The following is a 14034-nucleotide window of genomic DNA, read 5'->3' as shown; positions in this document are numbered from 1 at the left end:
CTGAGGTGGAACTGGTCTGTGCAATCTAGAACTTTTATTTTTATATCTTTTTGAAAATACACAAAAAACAACACATACATGAAAGTTGTGGGGGCTTTTAATTTGTAATTCCACATCAGACAGTCCTGAAACGACGCAGCTGACACTGTGGCAAGGTGTACTCTCAATCTGAGGTGGAACTGGTCTGTGCAATCTAGAACTTTTATTTTTATAGCTTTTTGAAAGTAGAGATGCAGCAGCTTATTTATGAGATTTGGGAGGCTCTTATTTTGTAATTCCACATCAGACAGTCCTGAAACGACGCAGCTGACACTGTGGCAAGGTGTACTCTCAATCTGAGGTGGAACTGGTCTGTGCAATCTAGAACTTTTATTTTTATAGCTTTTTGAAAGTAGAGATGCAGCAGCTTATTTATGAGATTTGGGAGGCTCTTATTTTGTAATTCCACATCAGACAGTCCTGAAACGACGCAGCTGACACTGTGGCAAGGTGTACTCTCAATCTGAGGTGGAACTGGTCTGTGCAATCTAGAACTTTTATTTTTATAGCTTTTTGAAAGTAGAGATGCAGCAGCTTATTTATGAGATTTGGGAGGCTCTTATTTTGTAATTCCACATCAGACAGTCCTGAAACGACGCAGCTGACACTGTGGCAAGGTGTACTCTCAATCTGAGATGGAAGTGGTCTGTGCAATCTAGAACTTTTATTTTTAAAGCTTTTTGAAAGTAGAGATGCAGCAGCTTATTTATGAGATTTGGGAGGCTCTTATTTTGTAATTCCACATCAGACAGTCCTGAAACGACGCAGCTGACACTGTGGCAAGGTGTACTCTCAATCTGAGGTGAAAGTGGTCTGTGCAATCTAGAACTTTTATTTTTAAAGCTTTTTGAAAGTAGAGATGCAGCAGCTTATTTATGAGATTTGGGAGGCTCTTATTTTGTAATTCCACATCAGACAGTCCTGAAACGACGCAGCTGACACTGTGGCAAGGTGTACTCTCAATCTGAGGTGAAAGTGGTCTCTGCAGTCTAGAACTTTTATTTTTAAAGCTTTTTGAAAGTAGAGATGCAGCAGCTTATTTATGAGATTTGGGAGGCTCTTATTTTGTAATTCCATATCAGACAGTCCTGAAACGACGCAGCTGACACTGTGGCAAGGTGTACTCTCAATATGAGTTGGAACTGGTCTCTGCAATCTAGAACTTTTATTTTTATAGCTTTGTGAAAGTAGAGATACAGCAGCGTATTTATGAGTTTGTCGGGACTCTTATTTTGTAATTCCACATCAGACAGTCCTGAAACAACGCAGCTGACACTGTGGCAAGATGTACTCTCAATATGAGGTGGAACTGGTGTGTGCAATCTCGAACTTTTATTTTTATAGCTTTGTGAATGTAGACACAAAACAACACATATATGAAAGTTGTGGGGGCTGTTATTTTGTAATTCCACATCAGACAGTCCTGAAACGACACTGCTGACACTGTGGCAAGGTGTACTCTCAATCTGAGGTGAAAGTGGTCTTTGCAATCTAGAACTTTTTTTTTAAAGCTTTTTGAAAAGATGTACTCTCAATCTGAGGTGGAACAGGTCTGTGCAATCTAGAACTTTAATTTGTATTGCTTTTTGAAAATAGACACAAAACAACACATATGAAAGTTGTGGGTGCTCTTTTGTAATTCCACATCAGACAGTCCTGAAACGACGCAGCTGACACTGTGGGAAGGTATACTCTCAATCTGAGGTGGAACTGGTCTGTGTAATCTAGAACTTTTTTTTATAGCTTTTTGAATGTAGAGATGCAGCAAGCGTATTTATGAGTTTGTGGGGGCTCTTATTTTTTAATTCCACATCAGACAGTCCTGAAACGAATCAGCTGACATTGTGGCAAGATGTACTCTCAATCTGAGGTGGAACAGGTCTGTGCAATCTAGAACTTTAATTTGTATTGCTTTTTGAAAATAGACACAAAACAACACATGAGATTGGGGAGGCTCTTATTTTGTAATTCCACATCAGACAGTCCTGAAACGACGCAGCTGAAACTGTGGCAAGATGTACTCTCAATCTGAGGTGAAAGTGGTCTGTGTAATCTCGAACTTTAATTTTTATTGCTTTTTGAATGTAGAGATACAGCAGCGTATTTATGAGTTTGTCGGGACTCTTATTTTGTAATTCCACATCAGACAGTCCTGAAACGACGCAGCTGACACTGTGGCAAGGTGTACTCTCAATCTGAGGTGAAAGTGGTCTGTGTAATCTCGAACTTTAATTTTTATTGCTTTTTGAATGTAGAGATACAGCAGCGTATTTATGAGTTTGTCGGGACTCTTATTTTGTAATTCCACATCAGACAGTCCTGAAACGACGCAGCTGACACTGTGGCAAGGTGTACTCTCAATCTGAGGTGAAAGTGGTCTGTGTAATCTCGAACTTTAATTTTTATTGCTTTTTGAATGTAGAGATACAGCAGCGTATTTATGAGTTTGTCGGGACTCTTATTTTGTAATTCCACATCAGACAGTCCTGAAACGACGCAGCTGACACTGTGGCAAGGTGTACTCTCAATCTGAGGTGAAAGTGGTCTGTGTAATCTCGAACTTGAATTTTTATTGCTTTTTGAATGTAGAGATACAGCAGCATATTTATGAGTTTGTCGGGACTCTTATTTTGTAATTCCAAATCAGACAGTCCTGAAAGACGCAGCTGACACTGTGGTAAGGTGTACTCTCAATCTGAGGTAGAACTGGTCTGTGCAATCTAGAACTTTTATTTTTATAGCTTTTTGAATGTGGAGATGCAGCAAGCGTATATTCTTGCTCTTATTTTGTAATATGAGTATTGGAGGGCTTTTATTTTGGTGCTCAACATCAGACAGTTACGGACTGTGTGTTGGGAAAAAATCGCGTTCGCATTTGAGTTCATCGTCCAGGAGGCACTATTGGACCTGTTCCTGGCTGCCCTGTGCCTGGATTGTTTTTTGTTGTTTATTTTTTCCCTTTTTTGAACTTCAAGACTGTTCAATAAATTGACATTTGACACCTGCAAACTGAGTCCACATCTGACAGTGACAGAACGATCTGACCAGTTATGGACTCAGCAGGCGCAGATCCCCTGCTTCCAGGCAGCGTTAAACTCCTCCAGCTCTACCCACACTCGCGACCTCCGATTGCTATTTCCGCTGTCTCAGCTATTCCTCGCCTCTCCGCCAGTGCGCCCCCAGCTCCCCGCCTCAACAGCGCCCCCGCCTCCCTGTCAGTTTGTATCGGTCTTGCTTGGGTGGATTTTCCCGTTGGAGTTCGTCGTCCAGGAGGCACTATTGGACCTGTTCCTGGCTGCCCTGTGCCTGGATTGTTTTTTGTTGTTTATTTTTTCCCTTTTTTGAACTTCAAGACTGTTCAATAAATTGACTTTTGGCACCTGCAAACTGAGTCCACGTCTCGCAGTGACAGAAGGCCAGTATCACTGATACCAATAATACTGATGTCTCTATAAAATAGTTTTCCCCCCTAATATTTAACCATTGACTATAGCCATTCAACATTACAGTATAATTAAAAGCTATCAATTTTAACATTTATTAGACTTTAAAAAATAGTTTCTAATTTAAGTGAACTTAAAGCAATCTTCACATAAATCCATTATAATAAATGTCATATTTACCTGTGCCCTTCAGCAGAAATATACAGAAATTGAAATTGAAGTTATCAAACACTAAATTCAATTGAAGGCAGGTGCTGCAAGCACAGTACCGTTTCCACGCTCGTTTGACTCGCGCTTGGTGCTGAAGTGAAGTTGGAGCGCGTGTCTAAAACATCTCCCGTTTGATGTGCTCGTAAAGACGTTCTGCAACTGAATAAAATGCACTTCTTGTCAAGAGAAAAAGTGACAAAAACAGCAGTTTTGAGTGGTGGCCAACCCTAGCTCCGCCCCTGTGTTAATTGCATTAAATATTTTTAACACGTTAAACAGAAATTAATCGCCTGCGTTAACGCACTAATTTATATATTAAGTGTATATATGTATATATATAAAGTGTGTGCGTGTGTGCATATAAGAAAAAAAACTATAAACATATTGCCAAAGAGCTCAAAAATATTAGTATATTATATAAAAATATTAGTAAAAGTCTTTAGCCCTAGTAATTAAAACATGTACATGCTTTGCAGCCACATTTAAAAATTGGATCAAGTACGGTATGTGTAGCTTTAATAAGAGAGAAAGAGAGACAGAGACAGCGGTTACGAGATTTCAAGTTTCAGAATAACCTTTTACAACACTCAACAGCTGCTAAACATTCCTGCCAGTGTCCCAAACAAACCCGATGTGAGATGATGTTGGGATTTGCAGTAAAGAAAGCTGGGCCTGCTTCAGACAGGTGCTGTGATACACACATACATTCAAATGTGCATAATTTGTCTTGATAGATTTTAGCTTTTAACCTCAGAAATCAAATGTAAACTAACACACAAAGAGAATTAGGAAAGCGTAGTCACATTAATGGACTTGAAGAGCCTGGGAAAACTCTTGTTTACAGCATTTATTCATCAGAGATCTGTGTCGTCAACACAAGACAGCTGCGTCTGTCTGGCACCATACCATCTCTCACACAGCAACACACCCACCTGGAGCCAAACTCCAAAATAAAGCCTTACAGTAAACTGCAGGAACTGATGGGAAAATGCCTCAAAAATGATCAATTGAAACTCAAGGGACAACCATGTCTTTTCCTCTTACAAGCAGGACAGCTAACCACAGATAAGTCCAGATACACTAAATTCAATTAATGAGCAATGACAAATCTGGCGCTGGTATTACATTTAATTTTTCTGGCAGTGTGTTGAACCACAAAACAGTGAGAAAGTGGACAGGAGCTGAATTATCGGAAGCAAAGGCTTCAATGTGAGTGAGAGGTAGAGGAGTTTCCCTGTTAAAGGGATAGTTAACCCAAAAATGAAAATCCTGTCATCATTTACTGACCCTCATGTTGTTTAAACCTGCATGACTTTTTTTCTGTGGAACACAAAAGAAAACATTTTGAAAAATGCCTCAGTGATATCTCAGTCATCAATGAAAGTTAATGGGGTCCAGTATTATTTTGGACCCCACTGACTTTCACTGTATAGACAAAAAATATTTGGTGTTCCATACAGGTTTGGAACAACATGAGGATGAGAAAATGATGACAGGATTTTTGAGTACACTGTCCTTTTAAATATTCTTGGCTATACAAGATCAACAGGTGGCAAGAGCAAAATAAAGTCATGGATGGAGGAAGAAACGTTCACGTATGGGATTGACAAATGGAAATAGTTTCTCATTTAGTTGCTACATCCACAATGAGCTATGATAATAAATGGTGACAGCGAGAACAGAGAGGCCATACTGTTGTTGTATTTTTATGATGGTCAAACCATGCGTCATATATACAAGTTTCATACTATGTCCGAGGGTTTCTTTGAGAAAGCTGCCCCTCAGTCAGTGTGTGCCACTCTCTGCTCCTGCCTTACATGGACAAGCTCTCAGGAATGTGGGAGGACATCTGGCACGGCAGACATACCTCAGAGCTAACAAAGACCTGCTGTTGCCTTACTGTACTCGCTGAGGAGATCACAAATTAAAGACCCTGCAGCCAAGGTTGCTGTTTCAGAAATACATAAAATGTATATTATTGTGTTGAACAGAATGTACTGATTACAATCAATGTATACTGCGAAATGAATTACTCTTAACTTCTGACAGACAGACGGATGGACAGATAGATGGATAAAGACAGACAGACACAGACAGATAGATAGACAGATAGACAGATGGATAGATGGATGGATGGATGGATAGATGGATAGATGGATAGATAGATAGATAGATAGATAGATAGATAGATAGATAGATGCACTAAAGACAGATGGATAGATAGATAAATGGCTACAGACTGAGAAACACAAAGACAGACATACATGGTGAGACAAATCAATAGACAGACACAAACACAGACAGTCAGAACAGGCTCAAGGACCGTGCCATAGGTGGTCAATGTGAATCTTAATTAGATGATAAGAGGAGCTTGTTTAGACAGTTTTAAAGAAGTTTGTACAATAGGAATATGCTGTCTTTGTCAAACCAACATAAATATTCTGAAGTCTATAACAGCGTCAGCCTCGGCTGAGGGGTGTCTGCTATAGGGGCTGTACTGTGGTCCTGACAAGGCTCACTGACTCAGAATAGACAAACTCAGTCTCAGTGCGGTACAGTGCAGCCTGGTGTAGGGCAGAGTGTGTTATCTATATCTCTGAAAACACAGCCACACTGATTGTGGACTGACCATATCCCATGATGCTCTCTGGTGTCCTGTTTGGCCTGTCTGAGCTAATCTCCTAGTAAGACCCAGAGGATGAGACGAAAAGAAGGTGACTCTTTCTCTGTCTTTCTCTCTTAAACACCTTTTTCGTGCACTTTTCTTTTCTTCTGTATATCTAATAACCCCCCCTCCCTCTTTTATCTGTTGTCTTCAGTTTCTGCTGGTCAGGGTTTGGCTCAGTGTGCCAGGTAGGGATTATCACAGCTGGGACTGTCCGCTTTGTTCAAGAGCTCCACTTTTTCATTCTCTTGCATCTCTGCCCCTCTCAGCTTTCAGAGGGAGATTGTTCTCAACCAGGGAAGGCAGAGAATCGCTTCCTTGTACCTGTCTCTAACCCCAGAGAGCCATTTTAATCCTGGGGACTGTACTTTTGATGAGAGGGGAAAAAGTGACACTAACACGGCACATTCTTCAGCAGCTGAGTGACAGAAAACAGTCGGTCACTACCTAAATAGTACATTAAAGGGTTAGTTCACCCAAAAATGCAAATTCTGTCATTAATTACTCGCCCTCATGTCGTTTCAAACCCGTAAGACCTTCGTTCATCTTCTGAACACAAAGGAGGGTGAGTAATTAATAACAGAATTTTCATTTTTGGGTGAACTAACCCTTCAAGAAGCACGGAGGCATTTCCTCTGCTTTCCTTTGACATACAGATTTAGAGACTCTTCCTCGACTCATTTGTACACCTGTTGTCGGAATGCAGAAAATGTTATCCTGAGGTAAGTATTCTCTAGGGGAGGGGAACAGATTTGATCAGGGATGGATAGACGGATGGAAGCTAGTATTCCTAAATACGTGCCACCCGTACAGACCCTCTGTGTGACAAAACTTCACCCCCAGATCTGCACACATGATCGCTAGCATCACTGTATGTATGAGTGATGTGGTACCTGCTAAGGATGAAACCCAAAAGATTGAGATCAAACGTAAAAGTCATTGAAAAAATGTAATTGAAAACTCTTCTACTATTCTGAATATTGAGGGATTGTGCTTATTCTCCTTATTCTGCCCATATGCTTTGTTTTAAATAGTATATTTATTGTTTTATCGTTTAAATCATCCCAAATGTCATTGTGCAAAATGTTTTGGTTAAAAGGTTTGCTTGTGTTGTCTATATTTAAAGTGAATCTTGGATCTATAGTATTAGCAAATAGTTTAATTCAATGCATTACCAATTGATTAAAACTTGATTATTACAAATGTAGAATGATCTTATGCATTTGGAATGATTCAATTCAATTTTTTTTGTCTTTTTTGATTTTTGAATGTCAATATTATATAAATAATCAAGGCTGCATTCATTTGATAAAAGTACAAATCCCAATATTGTGAAATTTAAAATAACACAAAAATAAAAATATTTAAAACTCTAAAATTAAAATAAATATTAAAATCTAAAAAAATGTTTTCTATTGGAATATAATTTAAAATTTCAGCAGTCATTACTCCAGTCTTCAATGTCACATGATCCTTAAAAAAATCATTACAATAATATGCTGATTTGGTTCTTAAGAAACATTTCTTATTATTATCAATGTTGAAAACAGCTGTGCTGCTTAATATTTTTGTGGAAACCGTGATACATTTTTTTCAGGATTATTTGATGAATAGACAGTTCAAAAGTGCAGCATTAATTTAAATTAGAAATCTTTTGTATTATTATAAATGTCACTTGATCAATTTATTGCACCCTTGCTGAAAAAAAAAACTTTGAATGGTAGTGTCTATATAATCACAGAAATAATTAATATATTATAATTTATCTATCATATTAATATATTTTAACTTTTTTCATTACACTTTTTACACATGATTTAGGGAGCAGGTTTTAATCAACAAATCAATAAATCCTCATCGCAAAGATGTTCTTACATTTTTAGGTGTGGCTTGAGTATTTAAGTAATTTTTTGGCCACTGTGTGAGACAAGGGCAGAAAGGTAGACAACAACATAGCTTTTAGGTGTGACAGTAAAATGACCACTGTTTCCTCACAGTCCTGACCACTGTCACAGCCTCAGCTAGACATGACAGTAATGATGATGCAGCATTGAGATGCCCTTGTGGGGAAATGTGAAATATAGAGAATACATGTGGATGCAGGATATTGCTGCTGCTTTTGTTACTCCCTTTCCACTGAGTTTATTTTGGCACTGTGAGTCTAGTTAGTCTGACGAGAGGTGTCTGCTATTTGGAGCCCACTGCCCAGTCTCAAAGTCTGCTCTCTCTTCTCTAACCCTGGAGCTATTTCCAGCTCTTGTCATATCTAGCTCCTCTCCGGTCACACACCCACATACACCCCTCCAGATGCCCCATGCTATGGCTCCTCCTCTGACCAAAACAGCTACAGCCCTGATAGATCCATTCACACGTCATACAACTAACTGCACATGCTGTGTAATACTGGTTGAGAGTAGTTATGCAAAAATGAGAGTAATAATGCCTGGTTATAATGCCATTTCATGACAACTCTAAGCTCACAATCCAGAAACACAGATATGGTCTGCTGGAACAAAACAGCATGGTGGCAATGAACTGATGTCATCAATTTAGCGACATCAACATACAGATAATTAGTCTTTAGGTATTTGTTTTTGAATTTAAATGTAATACAGTCCTTTTCCTGATGAGAATAAAGGAGGAAGGATTAACTGTGTTCCTGACCTGCTTACATAGTGTACAACATTAATAAAGTCAATGAGAACTGTGACACAAGTAAAAAAACATACAATCCAAACAATCTGATCACATTCAGATTTAACACAATGTTTATCTACAGGGACAATAATTTAAAAAAAAAACGAAATGTAATAATATTTAATTCTACCTATACAATTCAAAAGTTTTTTTTATAATAAATAAATACTTTTAATTTATTTTTATAATAAATTAATATTTTTATTCAGTAGAAATCCATTAAATTGATCAAACGTGACAGGAAAGACATTTATAATCTTACACAAGATTTCGGTTTCAAAAAATGCTGTTCTTATGAACTTTATCAAGCAATCCTGAAAACTTAATAATATTGCACAATGTTTTTACTGTATTTTTATGAAATAAACATAAGAGTATAAGAAACGTCTTTCAAAAACACTGACAAACCTACCGACCCCAAGATATTTGAACAGTAGTGTAAAGCCTAGGAAAGTCTGTCAACAGACCTGTCAATTACAAAAAAAGTGAAAAATTGCCTTTCCACAATCCTTTATTATTGGCCTCTTAAAAAGCCTCCACATAGTTTAGAAATGAGAGATTTCAATAACCTAGTAGGTCTCGTTTGTAATTACGCCTCTGCAAGAAGAAAAATGCAGGTAAAGAGGAAATACAAGGCCATTGTTAAATAACAGAGTAAATACAGTAATAACAGTTCATAAAAATTTTAAAATTAACATTAACCTAGATCAATAAATGTTGTATTATATTCGTATTATAAATGCATTAACTAAGGTTAACAAATTGAACCTTATTGTAAAGTATTAGTGAATTCTAAGTTGAAATGGTGAAAGTTTCTGGAGCGGTTCCAGCTTGTTAAAGAGGATGTAATATGGGCAGGTACTCTGGGGAAAACAGGTACAGCTGAGCATGAATTATAATGTGCTGCACACCTTCCCTTGACCTGCATGAGAGATGAGATCATTCTTCATTCCCCTCAGGACAGCCTGTTAAAGCACTCATATCCTGACAATCACATATGGAGGTATATACAGCTGTGACACACAAGTCCACATCTGGAGTAAGCATGAAATATGACAGGATTCAGGAAAAGGTCAAAGGACAGAGAAAGTATGCGAAATGTGAAAGAATGTGAAAAAAAGTGGTTCAATCTGTGAACAAATCATTCCTTTGAGTCAAATCTTTTCAATGAGTTCAGACCACAAATCCATCCTGAATGATTTGTTCAGAAGAAAAACTAGCCTATCCTTTTTAAAGCTACAGTGAATGGAAAAAAGTGGCCAGAAGAAAGATTTTTGAACAGAATTGTAATTTTTTTAAATTAAACTATTCCTTTAACAACAGAACTTTTTTCTTCATTTTCTCACTAACTTTGCCGCGTGGATTTGATATACAATCCAACTGCTCGCTCTTTCTAGAAACGTCTTCCCTAAGGCAGAAATCTTATTCAGCTCGACTCGTATAAACAGACGCGTCTCTTCCCCTTTCATTTCACCACCTCTCCACCCCCTGTATTCTTCCTTTCTTCTATTTTCCCTCCTCTGCCACCTCAAAGCTCTATCAAAGCATCGTGTTGCCCCATTGTTATGGAGTGCAGGGTTCGGCAGCGACAGCATTCAGGCGGCTCTATGGATCACAGCCACCGGCCTCTACCTGTGTCCCCACCACACAGCTGTTCACTGGGGGACGTATGATCACAGCACACATCAGAGGAATGAAAAAAGTCACAAGGCAAACAAGCAGAAGAAAGAGACTGAAAGTAGGAGAGTCAAAATGGATTTCTGCAGTTTCCTCTCCTCCACTCGCACCAAAGCATTGCCTTTAGATGAAAATTATGAACAAAGGTTCCTTACAGCTTTTCAAGTTCTTTTCATCAAGGCTTTCTTTTTATTTCATGTTTATTTTCTCTCTCTTTCTGAAGAAACAGCTTGACTGGATTATTTCATGATTTTTTGGAGAAGGACTATGATTTAATTTTAGGGTCTTAGATGGCCTTTAATGCTAGTTGGCCATAGCTTTTGAAAATCTAATGTGATGTGTTGAAGGTAAAAATAAGTTCTAATTTCACAAGGAATCAATTTTTGCCACTAAAAATTAACATACTGGATGGGAAAGCAGGGCTCTACAGTAAAGATCATCTGCTGGCCAGGGGCCAGTGTGAGTGAATTTTGGGTCGATTAATGGAACTGTCACTTGCCCTATTGGACTAGTGCTATCCTACTTACAGTTGTTGATTATATACATGTACATAGTGACATCTGCTTACGAAACCATTTTAAAGTTGGCAATCAAGGTAAAATTATATAGCTGGCTTATAGAAAAAACTATGTCTGCATTAACAGGCAACCATGACTGTCTGCTAACAATGTTGACAGAGTCACACAATCTGTGAACAGTTCAAAGACCTTTAAAATTAAACTCAGAGAGGCAGCAGATGGAAAATGTGACAGGAACTAAATAAGAGCATCTCCTCATCGGCTGTCTGCCTCTTACAAGCCTGCTACTTTCATTAGAGCCTCACCAAAAATAACACTCCCACTGCTCTGCCTCTGATACCTCCACATTCTCTCCAGCTTTATCAATCCTCGCAGACACAGAGGCTCCTGTTGAGCCCTGCAGCCCATCACCTACACAAAACTTACAGCGGAGGACAGCTGGACAGTAACACTAAATGATTAAGAAAGATATGGAACACTGTAAATGCACTGAGGAGACAGCATTTAATGAGCAAGGTCAGCGGTATAAATGGCAATTTCTCAGTCGAGACCGTGACTCTTAGCAGTATATGTACAAAATAAAACTGTAATATAACCATGTAGCCTCTTTAAAAGGCACAATGAATAAAATGCTCCTTTATATTTTAAAATGAAAAAGTTTAATGTAACTCAAACATTCCTTCCAAGCCCAAAAAGCCCATTTATTTAAACTAAACAGCAAATATATATATATATATATGAAGTAATAAGGAGAAATCTAGATAGTTGCTATTACACCAGATTCAAAGAAATAAACACCAGAAGAATGAAAAATAACAGTAAAATGTGTAGGAAGTCTGTCAAAACTTTAAGATTAAAACAGGGTTCACAATTATTTGCAAATTATTGAATGCTTTTATTCAAATAACTAATAAAACTATTAGCCTACTAAATGTAATGTATCAAAATTAACTATCAAATGAACTATTTTAATAAGCTCATGTAAATGCTCTATTGTACTAGAATTAATGTACTAGAATGTATTCATTTAATTTAATTTGTTATTTCTAATCACAAACCCCTGAAGGTCCCACTGAACCCACTGAATATCCCTAATGTCAAACTCCCAGTTGCAAAACCATGGATTAAAGGAAGAAAGGGCAGAGAAAAAGGAATGTGAAGGTCAGTATACTCGACTGAGCAGATTTAGTGTCTCATATCCAAAAGGTGTGCTTAATTTATCAAAGAACAAGTAATCAAGGATGAAACAAACTCAATGAGTGAAGAACTGTCATTTACTAATCCAATACACATGGCCTCTCTGTAACCTGCTGACCTCTTGTTTCCCTTTTAGTATTGCCCATAAATTTGTTTCAGCTTTAACTAGACAGACAGAGGAAATAAGCAAATAAGCTAATTGGGTGCCGGAGGGGGGTAATAACATTGTCTGGAGACCTTTGAGATAGAGCCTCCCTTCAGACTCAGTTTTAGTGTGGAGCATCACAAGTCAACTGAACTGTCTACTGAGACATTGATAGAACAGACTTCAGTTATATAAGCAGGTGCAAATGATTCATGGGTCTTGTGTGGGGTCAGGCTCAAAAACATTTGGTGAATGATTAAAATTGGCTGAACACATTTAAATGCAAGAAATGTATGAGTTCCTACATATATAATGTAAGAAGGGTATAAGATAAGGTTAAGGCTTGTGGCTCAAACACATTTTGCTTAAAAAGTACATCTAAACATGGATATTCAAATACATAATGTTAATCAGTCTGCCCCACTTGAAAAATATGAAACACATGCAGATCAAAATAAATTGATAATGTAAAACCGAATATGGAAGAGATTTAATAGATGGATAGATAGATGATATAACTTATATATGTGACCCTGGACCACAAAACCAGTCATAAGGGCAAATTTTTGGAATAAATATATATTTTTTCTAAATAAATAAGCTTTCTATTGATGTATAGTTTGTTAGGATAGGACAATATTTGGCTGAGATACAACTATTTGAAAATCTGGAATCTGAGGGTGCAAAAAAAACAAAATATTCAGAAAATCGCCTTTAAATTTGTCCAAACGAAGTTCTTAGCAATGCACATTACTAATAAAAAATTAGGTTTTGATATATTTATGGTAGGAAATGTACAAAATATCTTAATGGAACATGATTTTTACCTCATAACCTAATGATTTTTGTCAAAAATCGATCATTTTGACCCATACAATGTATTGTTGGCCATTGCTACAAATATACCCGTGTGACTTATGACTGGTTTTGTGCTCCAGGGTCACATATAATATATAAAACTTATAATTACTCTCTCTCTCTCTCTCTCTCTCTCTCTCTGTGTGTGTGTGTGTGTGTGTGTGTGTGTGTGTGATAAACTTCTAAAAAAAAAATCAGCTCTGTCTCTCAAAAGGTGCATAGAGTAAGCAGTGGCAATTGCCCCATAACAACAACAAAAAATGTTTCATAATGTACAAAACATATTTACATATGTTATAAATTACACGAAGTGGCTGCTAATAATACATTAAGATAAAACATAAGATATTAAGAATAATAACTACATGGTGAATAAATATGGAGTCTTGCTCTAATAACAGCACATAGACATAACAGGATTTTGTGATTCATGCTACACTTACCACAGATGAGCAGTAAGGCAAGCGCTCGCATGGCTTTATGATGAGCTCCCTTCAACTGCCGCGCGCCTCTAAAATATGAAAATCACTAATGAGCTGTCACACAACTTCAGCTTCTCATATAACTACTAGACAAAAGTCTACA

At 37.6% G+C, this 14034-nt stretch overlaps 1 protein-coding gene across 1 annotated transcript in view; it reads right to left on the bottom strand.

Moving 5' to 3' along the window:
- LOC107672036 (laminin subunit beta-2-like) overlaps window positions 1-14034 on the bottom strand; it is a 51840-nt gene that overhangs the window by 37592 nt on the left and 214 nt on the right. Inside the window, exon 2 of the mRNA XM_016465113.1 lies at window positions 13893-13960. Coding sequence (XP_016320599.1) covers window positions 13893-13923 — 31 coding nt within the window. The 5' untranslated portion in view covers window positions 13924-13960. The remainder of the gene's footprint in view (window positions 1-13892; window positions 13961-14034) is intronic.

The sequence above is a fragment of the Sinocyclocheilus anshuiensis genome, unplaced genomic scaffold (assembly GCF_001515605.1).
Source record: "Sinocyclocheilus anshuiensis isolate Anshui unplaced genomic scaffold, SAMN03320099.WGS_v1.1 scaffold1053, whole genome shotgun sequence".
In the NCBI taxonomy this organism is placed as follows: Eukaryota; Metazoa; Chordata; class Actinopteri; order Cypriniformes; family Cyprinidae; genus Sinocyclocheilus; species Sinocyclocheilus anshuiensis.
The sequence above is the reverse complement of the archived record's forward strand: the minus strand, read 5'-3'. Positions and strand labels throughout refer to the sequence as shown.